Source organism: Sander vitreus, chromosome 23, assembly GCF_031162955.1.
Source record: "Sander vitreus isolate 19-12246 chromosome 23, sanVit1, whole genome shotgun sequence".
Lineage (NCBI taxonomy): Eukaryota > Metazoa > Chordata > Actinopteri > Perciformes > Percidae > Sander > Sander vitreus.
The window spans coordinates 5,059,476-5,078,823 of record NC_135877.1 but is presented as its reverse complement, the minus strand read 5'-3'; the positions used below and the strand labels follow the sequence as shown (position 1 = coordinate 5,078,823).

Below are 19,348 nucleotides of genomic sequence, written 5' to 3'. Positions count from 1 at the left end.
GCCCAACTGTCCACTGACTCTGCCGGCCAACACCAGAGTTTGAAATCTTAATAATCAGAGATTATTATTAATATTTGGTTTCTAATGAACTTCAAACTGTACCAAAGTGATCAGGGAAGCTTACAGCTTCTACTCACATTGTAAATTGGTTCCCAATGTCTCTTAATAGCTAATGTGTGATGATTAGTACCTGGCAATGATTTTGTAAAAAATCAATGAGAGGTATGTTTAGGAGCAGCTGTAGTGGTTGATGTTTGCATGTTCCACCTCAAATCCACTTGCTACCTACATTTTGTATTTCCAGCCCCAGTTACTGACAGAAATGGCAGCTCAAGTCCAGGCTTCAAAATGTTCCTTCAGAAAAACTGTGGGTGACATCACAGATGGTTCACTTCTTTCTACACGCATTGAGTGGGCTGCTTTTACAGTTTCAGTTTCCATCTTCAAAACTCATCCACTATTGGCCCAGGGCCGATAGTTGCAGCCGTTTTAACCTGCTAAATGTGTGGGAATAAAGTAACGCTAGAGCTCGAAAGAGGCACAGCTCAATGTGGCAAAGCTGACTGTTCTCAACGGATGAGTAAGACGACAGAGAGGGAGAAGGGGTGAAGGATTAAGTCTTGTTTAATGGGATTCCTAACTCTCTTTCTCTGTGAGCACAAAGGCGTCCCATAGACTTTGGCGGCTCCTCCAATTTTCCCCCCCTGGATTACCTCTGCGAGAAGGGGAAAAGAAAACTAGCCCTGCTGGGCAGATTTACCCACTTCCTACACCTCTCATGGTTGCAACGCCAGGGCACCATGCGTTAGCTGCATGCATCAAAACAACACCGGTTGAAAGAAGAGAATAGGAAACTGGTTTCCTGAACGCTGAATCACAGATGAAACCCAGACAGTTTAATATCAGGCTTTGGCAAGCGTGAGGCAGTGGATGGTAATTTGTTCTGTAATGACTGTGAAGAGATGTGGAGGTGAGAGCAAGATGCAGAGTGAGGGGTGCCAGCTGATCACTGCGAGTGCTCCAGGAATGTAATGTATGTGTGTCTGAATGTGCGCAGGTACAGTATGGCTTTGAGATAAAGGGTTTGTTTCTTATGGAAGTGTGCGCACACACACACACACACACACACACACACACACACCTCACCTGTACATGAAGGGGGCCACAGTGGCAGTATTGGGGTGGTTGTGCTGTTGCTGCTGAGGAAGCTGAACTACTCCATTCCCTCCAAGCGCTCCTCCTCCTCCTCCTCCGCCACCTCCTCCTCCTCCTCCCAGCATCCCACTGGAACCAGACAGGGCTGAGGTGCTGGTGGAGGAGGTCATGTTGGTCCTTTTGCCCTCTGGGGCCCCACTGGAGCGCTGGATATAGAAACTCCCACTCTGCCCTCCTTTCGTCAGCTTGGCTCTGTCCCCGTCTCCACCCCGCATGTTGCCGCTACTGTTTAAGGCGGCCTGGCTTTGGCTCTGTGGCGGACTCTGAGGCTTGGACGTCGTGCTGGAGGGAGCTTTTAGTCCCGGCTTAGGGATGCCGCTGGAAGCCGGGGAGGCACCGCCATCTTTCTTTCCAGAAGACGGCTTTCCTCCTTTGGGGATGAGGCTGGCAATTTTGGAGCTCTTCTTTGTGGGGTCAGCAAATGACTCACGCTCCTCTTTGGCTGGGGAGCTGTCCTTAGAAGATTTCCCAGATCTGCTTTTGTCCTCCCTGTCTTTGGACGAAGCCATGGACCTGCTGCCATTGGCAGACGCTTTTGAAAATGAAGAGGAGGGCGAGGAAGAAGAGGAAGTCTTGCTCGGTGCAGTGAGGGACGGTGCAGAGGATTTGGCAGACATTTGCTTGGCCGTAGCACTGCTACTGCTGCTGCTGCACACCGAACCCGTAGGTGTCAATCCATCCTCACCATACTCCGACAGGTCATCCTCCTCCTGCAGAGCCATCTCTGCCACAGACGGAGATGCTCGTGAAGCCGATCTCGGGTTAATCAGGCGGAACTTCTCCAGCATGGACCTCTGGGGTCCACCACCACCGGCTGACCCGACTTTGGACCCATCGCTTCCGTGCGGCTGAAGGCCTTCAGAGGCCTTGGGTGACAGGCTGGGTGAGGGTGAGTGCGTGGGACTCGCTAGCATGGACGAAGTGGCGCTGTGCTTGAGGTTCATGGACTTGCTGCGCCATGACTTGCCGGCAGTGGGTGAGGGGATGGCAGAGGCCAGCTGCTGCCCGCTGAGGCTGGTGGGAACCGTCCCACCAAGACCGCTCCCATTCATCCCGCCGGGTACTGGGATACCCCTCACCGCTTCTGAACCAGGGAGGAAGAAAGAAAGAAAGAGATAAACAGAGATAAAAAAGACTAAATGCATGGTTATTTGTTATCACATCTACTATAATGCAGTTGTTATACTTCTAAATCATTTCCCCACTTCAAATAACTGAGTCACTGATTGAGTTCAGTGTTATTATGGGGACAGAATTTACAATAATGAAGTCTTGATTGCATTATTTTGCCATTTGTATTCATGTAAGATAGACATCTGGAACATGTATACACAGCAGTACTATCCACTGTAGTGACTCTGACACTGGAAGGATTTTAAAAGCAAACCAAAAAGTTTGGAGCAAACACTCAAGTTCTGATTTCTGCAAACTTTCACACTCTTCCTGGATTTATTAGACATGAGAAACAGACTTTTCTAAAGTCACTGCTGAATAATCTGTCTTCCTCTATGGTTTTACACACATTGAGCTCAAAAGTCAAGCAAAAATGGGAAACTTTCAGAGAGTTTTATTCCCAATTGGCAGAATATCTACAGTAGATTTGGTTAAAAGAAAAGATGTCACTGTTATTATTACTCCAGAGTCTCGAAGGAGTTTACACTCAAGTGTGCTGTAGCTTCCGCTTCTATCGAGGCCTGTCGCAGCATGTTTGCGGGTGGATAACAGTGGTTATAAGGGAATGGGCCACCATGTTGTAACCGTGACAACAAAAGGGACCAGCTACGTTAAAATAGATGGAGTATAGATGAATTTCTTTCTGAAAGAAAACATCCACCCCCTGATTCACTGTTCAACATCATCAGTCTTTGATAATTAGTATGTTCTCTGAGTTTTTTTAAATGTATTTACTGTTTTGAATCGACCTACTTTTTACGTTTGTGATTCTCTGCCTTTCCTGGAATTATTCAGGGATTGTATTGAATTTATCCGTGTAATACATGTAGATACGGAGCGTAGTAGCACAAAGAAAGTGAGCTTTTCCACAAAAAAGTGAGCACTGCAACCTCAACTTAAAAAAATGCCTATATGTAGAAATTGTCCTGGAAATATCTGGATATATGATATGAATATATCCTGGATAAAATATCTGGTTATCGTGTCATCAACGTTTAGCCATTTATCTACACATATAAGAACGTTTGCAAGGTACAGCACGTTACACTGAGTGGATTTCAGGTTAGATGTATCATTTAAAGGCACCCTGTGGAGTTTTTGACCTCTAGTAGCAATATGGACTAATGTTTTTATGAGTGGGTCCTAGGTGGGTCCACTGTGTTTTGGTGAGTAACACTGAATTCATATTTAAAACATATTTAGTAAAAATAAATGAATGATTAAGTCAATGGCGAGTGACATTTATCTATTCACAAATAATCAATGCCACCTTATGTGATACAAAAGTCTTAATTATCTAATCATTTCGTCCAACTAATTCTATGTCCAGATATGTCATAACCTTTTTATTGTTTTTTTTAAATATATAATTACGTATCTTATGAATATATATCATGTACATATACAGTATACGTGCATATTAGGAAAGCCAAAAACAAGCAGGGCAAAAAAAGGGTATGTCACAGATCTCCTCATAGATCACATTGTGTTATCAATTATCTTAATGAAAAAACTGTAGTCTATAAAAGGTTGCCATATCAAATACAACACATTTCTAGAGATACTCATTTATATTTGACCACGTACCACATTCACTGGCATTAATAGCGTTACAGGCCGGACTGCTGAGCTATGACGCATTACAAAGGTGTTTACTTCAACCAGAGTTACAGTCAAATGGTGCGAGAAAATATAACACGCTGAGCCAAACAACCACACACACACACACACACACACACACACACACACACACACACACACACACACACACACACACACACACACACACACACACACACACACACACACACACACACACACACACACGCACGCACTCTCCCATCTCTCTTATACACATACAGTACAGGATCCAGTACCAGACAGATAAGTATAGTATTTGAACAACAAAAGACAGGCAGGCACAGACAGACAGAAATGCATCTCCTTCTGGATGTGAGTTTTACGCCACTTCAGAGGGAAAGAGAGAAAAAAATAGAGGAAAAAAAGGGGAAAGGCAGACTTAGAAATGATGGCGACAGAGTGACAGCATGAAGTTATGCACCATTAGACTGAGTGTCTGTCTGGCTGTCAGTCAGAGCAGGGTTCAGCTGGCTGTGAGTCACCTCCAGTCTGCAGTTTAAAGCCCCTTCAGGCAGGCAGAGGGAGGGGGTTCAGTTTCATTTGTGGTCGGGGCCCAGACACTTTAACCGGCTTATACTTCTACTACATTCTCTAAGAACTTAAAACGTGCCTGAAAACGCCTCAGTGCACTGTGTCAGATCCGGAGTGAAAAGTGCAATCTGTCCGGCTATAGCAGACACTCTTCTTTACATCATAGTGTAGTGTGGCAATAGTAAAATGCCTTTTTATTTATTTACCTCCACAGTCTTCATTCAAGACAATTATATTATATATATATATATATATATATATATATATGAAATTAATTTTGAAGACTGATTCTACAAAGTAGATGTGTGTGTGTGTGTGTGTGTGTGTGTGTGTAATATTTGTGTGTGTTTACATCTATGCATACTCATTTGTAATATTTGAGAATGCACAAAAGAGTGCATGTGAGTTGTCTAAGTGTGTTGGTGAGTTGTGTGAAGGTATATTAGTACAAAAGGGGAACCTCCTCTTGCCTGTATAAGAACATTGTTTCTGCATATTCAAAAGAGCAATGACCTGGCAGACACACTCCTGTTTTCCTGTAATGAGTTAGCAGGTTCGAAAGCTGAGATGAGTTGAAATACAGAAGGTTCTGTTCACAGACCAGCAGAGGTAAAATTAGATAGTCTTAACCAATAGATCCTCACCAGATAAACTCACAAATCAGCTGGTTTAAGGAAACAACACCATCATTTTATATTTCTGTGTGTGTGTGTGTGTGTGTGTGTGTGTGTGTGTGTGTGTGTGTGTGTGTGTGTGTGTGTGTGTCTGTGTGTCTGTGTGTCTAGACAGCCATCTGATATAAACATGGATGAGAGAGAATCCATCCCTGTGTTTATGTGTTACCAAGTGTTTGTCTGTGTCCTCTCTATTACCCTTCATCTTTGGAGATGGCCCTTAAGGCAGTTTATAAATGTGAATGAAGGAGGTTACAAGCATTTGTGTGATTCTGTGTGTGTCTGTGTGTGTCCAGTCAATTAACCCCATCTTTAGAGATCCCCGTCTGCCTGCCTCCTCCCTGCTCCTCCTTCCCCACCCTGGAGGCTGTTTCGCAGCGTCACCACACTTTTCACCGTGCAGTGACTTGTCGTTGCCATGGCAACAGACTCCTTTTTTTTCTTTTTTTGCCTCAGCGGCCAAGGAATGAAATGTCATTTCTCCTGGGCAGTGGTGGACCCTCTGCTTTTGAACACATGTTGCAAATACACACATACGTGCTGTTTGCAACTACAGGACAGATGAGTATGGTTGGGAACCGAAAGCCGGTTCCAAATAAGAACTGATTCCAAAATGCCAAAAGCCGAGTACCCATAGACTTTTTTTTTTTAATTTGCGGTTCTGCTTATCGGTTCCAACTACCCATGGCGCTTTTTCTGGACTGGTCTACGCTGCGCAAAGCGATACATTTTGTTTTATTTAGGCAGTATGGGCAAGACAAACACGAGTCAGCCATGCGCCATGGACCGCAGAATCGGAATCAGAATCGTTAGAATCCAAATGATACCCAACCCTACAGATGAGGACCAGAAACTCAACGCCTGGATTTAAGTGATAATATGAATGTTTGAAATGACACGGGCACACACTCCCATACATGCACACAGATGCATGAGCATGAGTTCAAACATGCAGCTAGTGATGCAGTTCACTCTTCCGACCTCTGCAGCTCTGGTTTTGGATGCATTTGGTCACACTCAAGAGTTGAACACTTTTCACCTATAGCTGCTCTCCCCATTACATCACTGTCAGACAGATAATGCCTCGCTCAAGGAAGTCTTTTGCAGCTTCTCCACTCAGCTTTCACCAAGTTTCGCAATTGCCTACTCCTCATGCCCAACAGCGAGCACAGCAATCACTAACTTTCTTTAGTCCGATTTCACAAACATGCCCTTTTGATACTTCAATTTAGTTGGCTAAAGCTAATTAGATAGTTGTTCTCTTCAGAGCTTCACAGTGTGAGTAGAGAAACTAAACAACACTTCACTTCATCCCCATTAGGCCATACGCACCTGTATAAGTGTTCCTTGTATATAAAAGTTATTGAAACAAACACAACTTTCACCCTTTACTGGCAAATCAGACATAATTATGGGGGTAAGTTACTACCTGTATTTGTATCTATATCTGTATATCTGTTTGTCACAAAAATGTCTGTGTTCGGACTGATGTTGGAAGTGGTTTCTATGGCCATTGATACTCCTCACACATAGATGTTTAGCTGGCAAGATGCATAAAACAACATAGTATTTTAACCATGTATCTCAATGAATTGATGAGTAAAACATATGATTATATTTAAACCCCACCTTTAAAAAAACAACAACTAAATAGTAGCGGTGTCTGAATAATAGCGGTGTAAGGTCCAGGAGGAAATGAATAGGCCCAGTAGAAATGGAACAGAGGGTCTTAACACAGGATTTAAGTTCAAATTTGCATCGGGACACACTGCTTATTTACCCCGTCTTTTGTGATTTGTGATCGTCTTTTAAGATTGATGAAGAATCTTGCTGAATATTGAACTATGTAATCCCTAGTGTTTTAAACCTACAGCCTATTTGTTTACACTTTGGAAAATCGCATTGTCTATTCATTACTGAATCATGTATTGTATATAAAAAAATAAAGGCTTGTAAAGCGACAAGTGCAAGAAGATAAAAGGATGTAAGATTAAACAAAAGTATGTATAACATAACAGCAGCAAATGCAACTACAGTGGTGTGAAAAAGTGTTTGCCCCCTTCCTCATTTCCTGTTCCTTTGCATGTTTGTCACACTTAAGTGTTTCGGAACATCAAACCAATTTAAACAAAAGTCAAGGACAACACAAGTAAACACAAAATGCAATTTGTAAATGAAGGTGTTTATTATTAAAGGAGAAAAAAAATCCAAACCATCATGGCCCTGGTTAAAACATACTATAACTGTGGTTGTCCACACCTGAGTTAAATTTCTCTAGCCACACCCAGGCCTGATTATTGCCACACCTGTTCACAATCAAGGCATCACTTAAATAGGAGCTGCTTGACACAGTAAGGTCCACCAGAAGATCCTTAAAAGCTACACATCATGCCGAGACCCAAAGAAATTCAGGAACAATTGAGAAAGAAAGTAATTGAGATCTATCAGTCTGGAAAGGGTTATAAAGCCATTTCCAAAGCTTTGGGAATCCAGCGAACCACAGTGAGAGCCATTATCCACAAATGGCGAAGACATGGAACAGTGGTGAACCTTCCCAGGAGTGGCCGGCCGCCCAAAATTACCCCAAGAGCGCAGCGACGACTCATCCAAGAGGTCACAAAAGACCCCACAACAACGTCCAAAGAACTGCAGGCCTCACTTGCCTCAGTTAAGGTCAGCGCTCATGCCTCCACCATCAGGAAAAGACTGGGCAAAAATGGCCTGCATGGCAGAGTTCCAAGGAGAAAACCACTGCTGAGCAAAAAAGAACATCAAAGCTCGTCTCAATTTCTCCAGAACACATCTTGATGATCCCCCAAGACTTTTGGGACAACATTCTGTGGACCGATGAGACAAAAGTGGAACTCTTTGGAAGGTGTGTGTCCAAGTATATCTGGCGTAGAAGGAACACTGCATTTCATAAAAAGAACATTATACCAACTGTAAAATATGGTGGTGGCAGTGTGATGGTCTGGGGCTGTTTTGCTGCTTCAGGACCTGGAAGACTTGCCGTGATAAAAGGAACTATGAATTCTGCTGTCTACCAAGAGATCCTGAAGGAGAATGTCCGACCATCTGTTCGTGTACTCAAGCTGAAACGAACTTGGGTTCTGCAGCAGGACAATGATCCTAAACACACCAGCAAGTCCACCACCGAATGGCTGAAGAAAAAACTAAATGAAGACTTTGGAGTGGCCTAGCCAAAGTCCTGACCTGAATCCTATTGAGATGTTGTGGTATGACCTTAAAAAAGGCCGTTCATGCTCGAAAACCCTCTAATGTAACTGAATTAGGACAATTCTGCAAAGATGAGTGGGCCAAAATTCCTCCAGGACGCTGTAAAAGCCTCATTGCACGTTATCGCAAACGCTTGGTTGCAGTTGTTGCTGCTAAGGGTGGCCCAACCAGTTATTAGGTTTAGGGGGCAATCACTTTTTCACACAGGGCCATGATGGTTTGGATTTTTTTTCTCCTTTAATAATAAACACCTTCATTTACAAATTGCATTTTGTGTTTACTTGTGTTGTCCTTGACTATTGTTTAAATTGGTTTGATGTTCCGAAACACTTAAGTGTGACAAACATGCAAAGGAACAGGAAATGAGGAAGGGGGTAAACACTTTTTCACACCACTGTATATGTAAGATATATTTGGAGATTGGTTTTGGCAGACACTTCCTGTATCTGTTTCTGTCTTCTGCTCTCTCTCTCTCTCTCTGCTAGCTGCTTTTGCCCAGAAGGTTCGGTCTGCATCGCTGACATTTCCCCACAATAGATTTTTTCTCTCCTTCCCTTTTACTTTGGACTAAAACACTGTTTCATCTCCCCTGCAGTGAAGCTCCAACACCTGGTGTCTTATCTCTACAAGCTGAAGCTTTGTCTTCTGGCAGGACTCAACTGCACTGTGTAAATGAGCCAGAATAGGACACATCCACCCTTTTGAAAAAGTGCCAACTATTTCTACAAAACAATAAAAAGAAACCGGGATGGGGGTGATGGTGCAGTGGATATGACACGTCTTGAGACCAGGGTTCGATTCCCACTGCGATACATCAACCAATGTGTCCCTGAGCAAGACACTTAATCCCTAGTTGCTCCAGAGGCGTGCGACCTCTGACATATATAGGAATTGTAAGTCACTTTGGATAAAAGCGTCAGCTAAATGTAATTACTAAATATAATGCTTTACTGCTGCCTGATGCCACTCACTGCATCTCTCCTCCACCTCCTTTACCTCCGACTGTTCCTCTCTCAACTCTACAGACTGAACCCGGCAGTGTTTTCCCTCCCTGACTGGGCAATGCTTTAAAATTAAAAGCCAGATCTCATTAGTTAGAAAACATTTAATGATTAGATATATTATTGCGAGCCAAAGCACACTGTTTGTCATTATAATGTCATAAACTCGTCAGGGCTAGTTTTAATTATTAATGACTGGGAGCAGGGGGATCAGTTTTTAATTATTACCACTGTATGAGCCAATAAGTCACCATAAATCTTCTGAATATGCCAAAAGGAAATCTTAAAGCTATTAGAAGTACAGTCAGCGAGCCAATAGCAAAGTAATAACAAACATTATGAGCAGATATATTTACTCTTTTACAACAGAAAGAGGCAATTAAAACATCTATTTATTTAATCAATGTATATAGTGTATAATCAATGTTGGGTTAAATAAACTGCCATACACTCTAACTATATTGTGAGACCCTTCTCTCAAAAACATAATCACTCTGATTAGCTTCATCATGCTCGAGAGAGCAGCAGCCTGAATTGCCCCTTCGGTCATTTCTCAGATAGCTCTCGCCATGCTGTGAAAATGTGTCGCCGCCTCCGCTTGATGGCATCCATTATAACTCACTTAGAATAAAAAAGAGGAGATGATTCATAAGACTGGTGAAGAGAGGGACTGGGCTGTCTCTGCAGCCTCGTCTGTCTGAGTCAGTGGTGCCACCAAGTGGTTGGGATGGAGAATGTGAAAACGGGTGCTCAATCCTACCATCAACGTCTACCAACTCCTGCTTTCTAACACAACCAGAGTCTTGGCTCGGTGTCACGGTGTGTAGAGCTGTAACAATTCTACATTTTGCTGTGCAATTAATTGTCTCAGAAATAATTGTGATTAACAATTCAATTGTCTATTTGAGTCAACATCAAAAATATGTATTTATTTATTACTTTTTTTAAACAAATGAAAGTTTTGAATGAGTTCCAGGATACATCTTTTGGTTATATATAGATAATGTAGTACCAAGGGTACACAGACAATGAAGTAAACAACGCTGCTTTATTATCATTAATCATTTTTCTAACTGTATCCCCCCTCGTCACTTTTGTTGCTATAAACGTGTATAGAGTAAAGTGCCAACAATTTAGATAATAATAAAAATATATATTCTGACAAATAATCACTTAAATAATTACAATTTGGTGTATCTAAACAAAATTTAGTCAACAATTACCAGTCATTCGCCTTAAAGGGTAACTACCGTTTTTTTTTTCAATCTTTGAATTGGTCCAGTCATTGCGATCTCGCTCAATACTGGACCAAATTCAAAGATTTTTGGTCACATCAGTCTATTAGACACAAATGCATGGGGAGATGGGGGCCAGGTTGAAAAAAACGGTAGTTACCCTTTAAGACCCTAACTAATGTTAGCAATTAATTGCGGTTAAACAAAGAAACCAAAAAAAACGCATTCATGTAAAAAGACAATTATGTAATAATTGTTACAGGCCTAACAGTGTGTGTTGTAGTACTGAGAACAGTGCTATGGTGTCCTTACCTCTGTCGTTTCCGCTGGCATACTGAAGAGGCTTGCTCTTGTCGATGCTGTTGAAGCTCTGGCTGCGGCGGTTGAGGTTGGACGAGCCGGGGCTCCTGGAGGCCCCGCTGCCTGCAGCAGGTACTCTGGAGGGGCCTGGTAGCCTGCAAGGGAGGGTGTGGATGTTAGGGTAACATATTGGGAGTTTTAGCTCTATAGGTAAAAGTGCCTTGGAGTAGAGCTCCTCTGGGGGCAGAAATATGTCTACATGACAATATTACTTAGGCAGGCGGCCAGGATGGCTCAATAGTAAGTAGAGCAGGCGCACGTATACTGAGAGGTTTATGCCTCGATGCAGAGGTCCAGGGTTCGAATCCGACCTGTGACAAATTTCCTGCATGTCTTCCCCCTTTCTCACCTTGCTGTCCTGTCAAAAATTAAAGGCGGAAAAGCCCAAAAAAAGAATCTTAAAAAAATATATATATGTATTACTTAGGCAGAAACATTGTAATTCTTTATCTGCACCCACCTGAGATTTAACTCATTTCTGCCCTTAGAGCAGCTTTGCCTCAGACATGGTTTTACATTTAAAAAATAAATTCTCTGTTGCAGAATAATCTATCCTGACAAATGTACATGCCTTAAAGGATATAGGTTCACATTTTTCAAGTCTACCCTGATGCCCATATGTACATTTCAAAATGTTATTGGTTATTGTAATTCTCTACTCCGTACCCTTGAAGAAATCCTTGCCTATGTACCTCGTCACTTCCACTCAAATTTCTTCTGAAAGGGATCTCTTTGCGGCCAGTATGAACAAGAGAAAAAATTACAACGACCAATAACTCTTTCAATGTGCATGTGGGCATGCAACCCTGTCTCCTAAAAAAATCACGTTCCCATACAACAAAACTGCATTCAGTTACATTTAGAGGGAACCTTATTTTCCAGCAATCTACGCACATTGTGGAACAGTTGCTGTTATAAACACTTAGTTAATGTTGAATTGAAAAAAAACTACTTGCTTAGATTTAGGCAACAAATTTACTTGGTTAGGATAAAATAAGCATGTTTGTTACGTAATTTAAGTTACGCACGTACGTTAAGTACGTTACATACAATATGTGAAATAAGTAGGGCTAACGTGTTAATGGCGATGCGATTAAGGGCCGACGCGATAAATTTTTTTTAATCGCATGCCGGCATTTATTAATTTATTTTACACTGCACTCGGCTTTGCGTCGTGCCTAACAGGCTACTATTTTGACCCTTTGCAGCACCGTTACTTATCATCAAGCTGCCACTTCCTTCGTAACACATCCTGCTGCTGCAGGCTGCAGGCATGATGGAGAAAGGAGGACCACAAGTTAGGCCTTGAGCTGTATATACACTATACACTACGGAAATGAAGGCGAAGAAAGTTTGGCTCACTATAAGTTGAAAGAGTCCTTCCGTTGTATCATGAATTCTGACCTCGGGCACAGTACTGTATGTGTCAGTGTGTAAGAGGAAGAGAGATCAAGAGAGTGATGTAAGATAGAGTGTGTGTTCCATTGTGGGATGAAGATAAAAGGATGAAAGGAGGTGAACTTTGAGTTTTGGGGGAAAATACTTGACAGGATATAGAATGAGACAAAAGTTTGCTTCATGACAGGTTGATTGAGATCTGTCAGCACCCATGAATGGAGGAAAAATGGAGTTCATGAAAAAAGATTTGGAGACATGATGGCTCTTTATTCCTCCTCCGTGCATAGAATATTCATTTCTGCACCTCTACTGGCACTGTATAGAGAAACAAAGGCTTACACACACACCTACCAAAAAGGTTTGTGTTTTTAGTCAGTCGCTCTACTCTCTGACGCACACTCGCATCACATACACAAATGTTGATTTGCCACACCGCAGCTGGAGGATTTTCACGACTCCCATGAGGACGTGTAAAGAATGATCTCATCAAAAGCCTGTTGTTATTGTACAATAACTTTACATTGCATTTTTGATGCACTTTGCCAGCTGCTTTCAACCATCTAATTTGTTAGTAAGTTTTTTTCAAAAACAGATTTGGCTTCTGGCTCAAGAAACATAACAAGATGTATGACAACTTGGATTTATTTCCACCATTAATTAAGCGATTTTTTATGAACTGATTCCAAAGACTGCTTTTTACGTCCCAGTGGTGATGGTGGTCCATACCTGGCCTAGTTATATTTTTTTCTTCCTCACAATCTTTTTAGATTGCCTGTTTGCATGTTGGGACTAGCGTGTAGAATCCAATCAAAATGTACAGCAAAAACGCCCCAAAGTCTCACGGCTGACAGACTGCAGGGAACAAGGTGGGAGTAAAGGTAGGTAATGTTGAAAACAATGGGCATTGAGTAAAGACCTTGCTTGCATCAGAGGGCTGTGGGTGTTTCCATTCATAGCCTGGTCTTTGTCAATATGAAGAGGGAAAGAAAAAAACTTGAATAGATTCTAACAACTTGGTGACTTTTTGTCTCCGTGCCTGAAAGCTGTCGTGATGTCCTTTAACAAAAATAATCGATTTGCTACGCTGAATATGTCACTGGCGTCTGTATCGCAGATGGAGCCGAGATGTCGGAGAGGAAATTCTTTTAAAGGGTAGAATCCTGAAGCGGTCGAAAACAACATTTCATATGTTCCATTTTGTCTAAGACCTTACATAATCAAACTAAACAAACAATAATAATAATGGTTGATTAAAAACTTAAGAAATATCTTCTTTAACCGCCTGTAGTCGCAAATAGAAGAAGCTGCGATGATAAGAAGAACTGAACAGACAAAGTTCTCTTCTCTATGATTCAGTACGTCGTTTTTTTCCCCTTCTTCTACACTATCAAACATACGGCGAGAACAAGTCAGGTCAACTTTATTTTTTCACACCAATGCTGTATGTAAGGGGATATGAAAGCAACAGCAACTGATAAGAAAGGCCCGAGATTGACCAAATCAATAGTGGTGGCATTTGGGAAGGGAGCAACACTTGGTCTTTTTATTTCCCTGGAGAGTTTAAGATGTAGGTCAGTCATGCAGCAGAATTAAAAGCTGCTGATCTGTCTTTTGGCCTCGCACTCATCATTGGATCTGGAATCCATTTCATACCAAAACCAGTCCAAATAAAGAACAAGAGCTGCCAGTCAATACTAAGAGAGATACTGCAGTCATTAAAAAGTAGTCTGCAACACATACTGCTGCTTGCTTCCTTCTGTGGAATGTGTTAAATGGAGCACGTTTTACACAATCCACATCTCAGTTTGACAGATCATTTCTATTAAAAGTGTATTAAGTATCCTTTTTTATAAGTTCATCTTTTAACATCATTTCTGTAGGACAATTCTTCATCTGCAGAGGAATGCCGCTCCCCTAACTGATGTCAGTAAGCTGCAGGACTTATCAAACTAACCATCTGCTGCTTTTTCTGATGCAACAAGAAACACAGAAATCATGTAATAAAAGATTCAGCACTCCTACAATTGCAGCATAGAGACTTGAATGGCACTATATATCATTGCAAAAACATCAAGTTTACTTTGAGTGTCTCCCGTTGAAAAATAGAACAAGGCTCAGCGATTAAGCAACGTGCACAGCAGGCAGTCAGAGCAAAAACCGCCTAATAAGTCAGACCATGTGCTGAACAATGCAAACATAAAAGGTGCTTGAGTGCAAAATAGAAAACCGACATCGAGGAGGAGCAAACGTGCCTACATTCAGTTCCTCTGAATTCCTTAATCATAAAACATCCGCACGTACAACTACAGCGGACTCTGCTCTGTTTAGAGATGCTGGTCCAGGCCTGAGAGCAGAGACTTGGTGGTCTGTCTCAGTAATCGCACTGAACTACAGAGGTGGTCCTTAGCCCAGAGCCCAGGCTGCCACTCACAAATGGACTAGTACAGCCGCATAATAGACAGAGGAAAAGAGTGAGATAGAGAGACAGAGAGAGGGTGGAACAAGAGACTTTGAATCTTGATGTTCAAATAAAATAGCTCACAACAAGAGAGAACGAAAAGCACCTCAATGACTCCTAAACACACGCACATGCACGGATAACAGTAGCTACAGGGTTTTTAGTTCCCACAGGTACAATCAACAAAGGGAAGGAACAGAAGAGAGTGAGAGACCGTACAATTAAAAGAAGAAAAAACTAAGAAGACAAAGAAGAAAAAGAACAAAGGAGATAATTGAGAGAATTGAGAGAATGGGAGTGAAAGGGAAATGGATGCAGATAGTAGGAAGAGAATCAGAGAAAAACTAGTGTAGCTGAAAGCCAGACAAGAGAAAATGAGAGATAAACTGCGGGGAAATGAGGGGGAGACTGAGGCCATTTAGATGGAAATCAGAGGTATTGCCTTTTATCATAAGATTCTTTCATCTTCCAAAATACATGTTTGATAATGCATCCGCAAAATGGAGCATCAGAGGGAAATGCAAAATACATTCTGGACAAAGATTTTGTTTTAGGAGGACTTGGGGAAGTGTATCAGATAAAGAAAGGATGGTGAGGTGAAGAAGAGAGGGAATGTGAACAAACATTATTCAGCTTGTCAGTCACAGGCTATTAAAAAAAAAAAGAAGTTAGTTTTAGTTAAGCTAAATGTTATTGCAGACGAGGGAGCGCTTATGATTTGCCTTGCCAAGGTTTTGCCAGGGATTATGCCAACTTCTACACCAATGTCTTCAGCCAGTCTGGAATTCACACCACCTCCAGGGCAAAGCCAAAGCCACCGCTACCTCAGTTCATTACAATGGTAGAAAGATACCATGCTAGCAGGTGGCCAGCAAGCTGTTAAATATCACCCCCTGCTGCCAAGATGGCGAAGTTTAAGGACCATATCAGTTTTTAAGTCATTTAGAATAATCAACATATTTTGCATCATAGCTGTGTAAATGTACTGTATATCTTCTACTGCAGTGGACCCCCTAGTCCCTAGCAAAAAGGGGAATACTTTATTTTCCCTACAATTCCATCCATAAGTAACTAAATGTACGACTATTTTGGCCATGGGGTTCTGTAAGAAAACATAAATAAAACCTTTAAAAGCAAAAATCCTATCAGATGGGAGACCTTGGGACAAAATCTTATCAAAATGGGGGTCTGTGGTCTAATTTGTGTCAGTTTAGGGGTCCTTGACGTGTTTGAAAAGTTTGGGAATCACTGTTCTACTGTTCAATGCAGCCATTGATTTATATCCACTTCTGTATTTATGAAAATCAATGAGCAGACTCTAGAAATATTGACAAAAAATCATCATCAATCATCAATACACAAATCAAGTGTCAAGAGTCTGCTAATTGAGTTTGTCCAAAAAAAGAAAAAGAATCCAATTGCTAAAATGTACAGTATATAGATAAGAGTCTAGATACGTAGTTACAGAGCTAAAACTTGCAAGCACACCAGTATGGTCTTTTAATGCAGCCCAACAGCACACACAGTGCCCTGTAGCAGAGGCACAGATGCTAAGCATGGGTGGCCCCAGGGGAAGTAAAAGCACTTGGCAGTGTTAGAGTGTGTTCACACATGGCATGTTTATTCAGACTGTAAAGCTGTTTTAGCTTAGCTTTGCTCAGATGTCTTCATCAAACAGAACCACAGAGCGCTTCATAAGGAATAAGAAAGAAATGACTACCATCAAGAGGATGCAACCCATTCTGAAGTGTAGAAATGCACGAGAAGCTCTACATTGGCTCCCAATAATCGCCAGTGACTCATCCTTGGAAAAGCAAGCATAAAACAACGAAACAAAGGCAACCTCTTGCCTTGGACCAAAGCTCATGTGTAGCCATTTCTTTATGCATACTTAACTAGTGTCATGAACCCCAAATACTAGGGTTGGGTACCGAAACCCGTACTTTTACCAGTACCGACCGAATCACGTCGGTACTACCGAGTATTGGTTCACGTAAAATCAAATGGTGCCTAATTTCGGTACCTGAGAGTAAGCGCAAGCTTATCTGTCCTCTCTGCATGTTGACAGAGAGCAGAGGTCCGACACACACACACACGGGCGCAGAGGTGCAGACGGAGCAAACTTTGTCGGCTCTGCAGTTTTGTTGAAGTCACAGTGAGTCACGGCAATGCCGATAAAGTGGTTTCAAGTGTGGTTACAGTTTTTCAAAACTTCACGCAGACACCTTTCACTGTGATATGATATTAATGGAGAGCCGAAAACGGTCGCAGTACTGTTGATGTTACACTTCCTCTGAGCAGGCACAACAGTGGTTTCTGTGCCCTGGGGACTGACTGACAGGCTGAGGTTGCAAGGCAAGGCAACTTTATTTCTATAGCTCCTTTCAGCAACAAGGCAATATTATTTTTGTTTAATTTCTGTCAGTGTAAAATATTCTAAGTAGTACCGGGAAAGTACCGAAAAAAGTACCGTTGGGTACCGGAACCGAATTCCAGGTACCGGTATCAGTAGTGGTATTGGTTCAGATGCGAAAGGTACCCAACCCTACCAAATACCCAACTGCATGAGTCTAAACAGACTAAATACAAACACAGTGGACATGTTTCCAAGAACAATAGAAACCATTTATATGAGTTTGTGCAAGTGAAAAGCGGAGCTGTTGCCGTGGTAAAGAGGGTAGGTACTTTAGCTCTGGGTAACGAACAGAATGTCTCATACAGAGCATAAAAAACACTAAAATTCCTGCACCTTGAGGGCACCGCTCTTCACCACATTCAGTGCAAGTGAGAGAGGCATGAATTGTTTTCCCATTTTTGAACCGCTAAAACTTTCTTGCTTCAGGGGTAGGAGAGGAGACAATTCATGGTGATTAAAAATAACTTTGCAGATGGCAAGAAAGCAATTAAATGTGCTGTAATCACGCTTGTGTGAATGAGAATCAGATGGCAACAGGGGACAATATCACCACTCACTGACCTCCAATACAGGTTCTTCATTCGTGTTGTGTATCTATCACTCACAGTATGTGTGTAGGTCATTAAAGAGTTATTTCTGCAAAGCAGCAGCAGTGAGGTTTGTTGTCAGTGATGTGAGAGGGCAGATTACCACACATAGGGCTGGAGCTGCTGGCTACAGCATTTTTGCCATTGCTCAGTGGCGGCTCGAGAGGAATTATTGGCCAACACCGCTCTTTCCCACTGCCTCTGAGTTGGAACAAATGCCAGCATCAGACAACTGGACTCTGGGGTGTGTACTGTACATCCAGTATGTATGGGTAGATTTGTGGGTGAATGTTTCACATGGGAACTGCTCATATGGGTTTACATTGAATGTGTACAGTCAGTAGGTGTATGTACCCGTGCTAGTGCACCTACCTGTATGTAACCATAAGTGTGAGTGCTTAAATGCTTACGTTAATAAGATGGTAGGAGGGTCATGTCCCTTATGTGAGTTTGATAGGTTTACCAGCACACACATGACACCTCAAGAGTAGCTGAAGCTTGTGGTTCTCTGACTGCTGGCTACAGCCTAGAGTCTGGCAACACAAAGAGTGTCATAATGTCTGGTAGCTTATTTAGCAGCAGCTTCTTTGCCAAGATGTGTAAAGGGCTATTCCACAAAGGACACATCACACACAGAACAGCACTTCGCAAGTAGTGAAAGCGCTGGACTGAGGACAGAGGTTAACAGAGTGTTAACTGAAAGTGCAAGTAAACTACTTTTGTGACAAATCTCGATGTTAATTCAATTCGTCTAATTCAATTTAGTGTCAAATCATAACAGACATCTCGGGAGACTTTACAGATAGAGTAGGTCTTGACCACACTCTATAATTTACAAAGACTCAACAATTCATACCAACAGCAAGAATTTGCAGCGACGGTGTCGAGGAAAAACCTCCTTTTAACAGGCACAAACCTTGGTGGAGTAGCCAGATTTCCTTTTTTTGTGATTTTAGCAACCTTTTTGGTGCAAAAGACTCACTGAAGTTTTATGCACTGAACTCCCAAGCGGCCACTGGTCAGTCAGACCTCATAGTCATGTGGGCATGACTATGAGGTCTGAAGATGAATGTTTTTTTCTTCATGTATTCAGCCATGATGGCCCTGTGCTGCAGCTTGCAAAGTGCTGATGAAAGTTAAGTCCTGGTTTTGGTGTGAGTCATTTTAAATAAGACATTGTCATTCGTTCTAATTATTGAGTGAACATTTTACATTTGCTTACTCTGGGAATACTACGATAGACTGGCTTGGAAGCAAATTATGTACAAGCGCCTTCACAATTATATGGGTGCCTATTTGACTGCACTAGCCTTGACGTTAATGAGAAGAACAGGCATGTTTAATTAGGCTGAATCACCCGTGAAAAGGTAATTGGGAATACTTTGATAAATATTTAGCACATTAAGAGACTGTGAGGCACTG

At 42.0% G+C, this 19,348-nt stretch overlaps 1 protein-coding gene across 6 annotated transcripts in view; it reads right to left on the bottom strand.

Annotated features, from left to right (window-relative positions):
• The window catches only part of nav3 (neuron navigator 3), a 221,515-nt gene that overhangs the window by 93,975 nt on the left and 108,192 nt on the right, over positions 1–19,348 (bottom strand). For all 6 annotated transcript variants that reach the window (XM_078243124.1, XM_078243119.1, XM_078243120.1 and 3 more), the window contains exons 7-8: positions 11,020–11,162; positions 1,147–2,299 (exon numbers count right to left, since the gene is read on the bottom strand). In XM_078243124.1, coding sequence (XP_078099250.1) covers positions 1,147–2,299; positions 11,020–11,162 — 1,296 coding nt within the window. The remainder of the gene's footprint in view (positions 1–1,146; positions 2,300–11,019; positions 11,163–19,348) is intronic.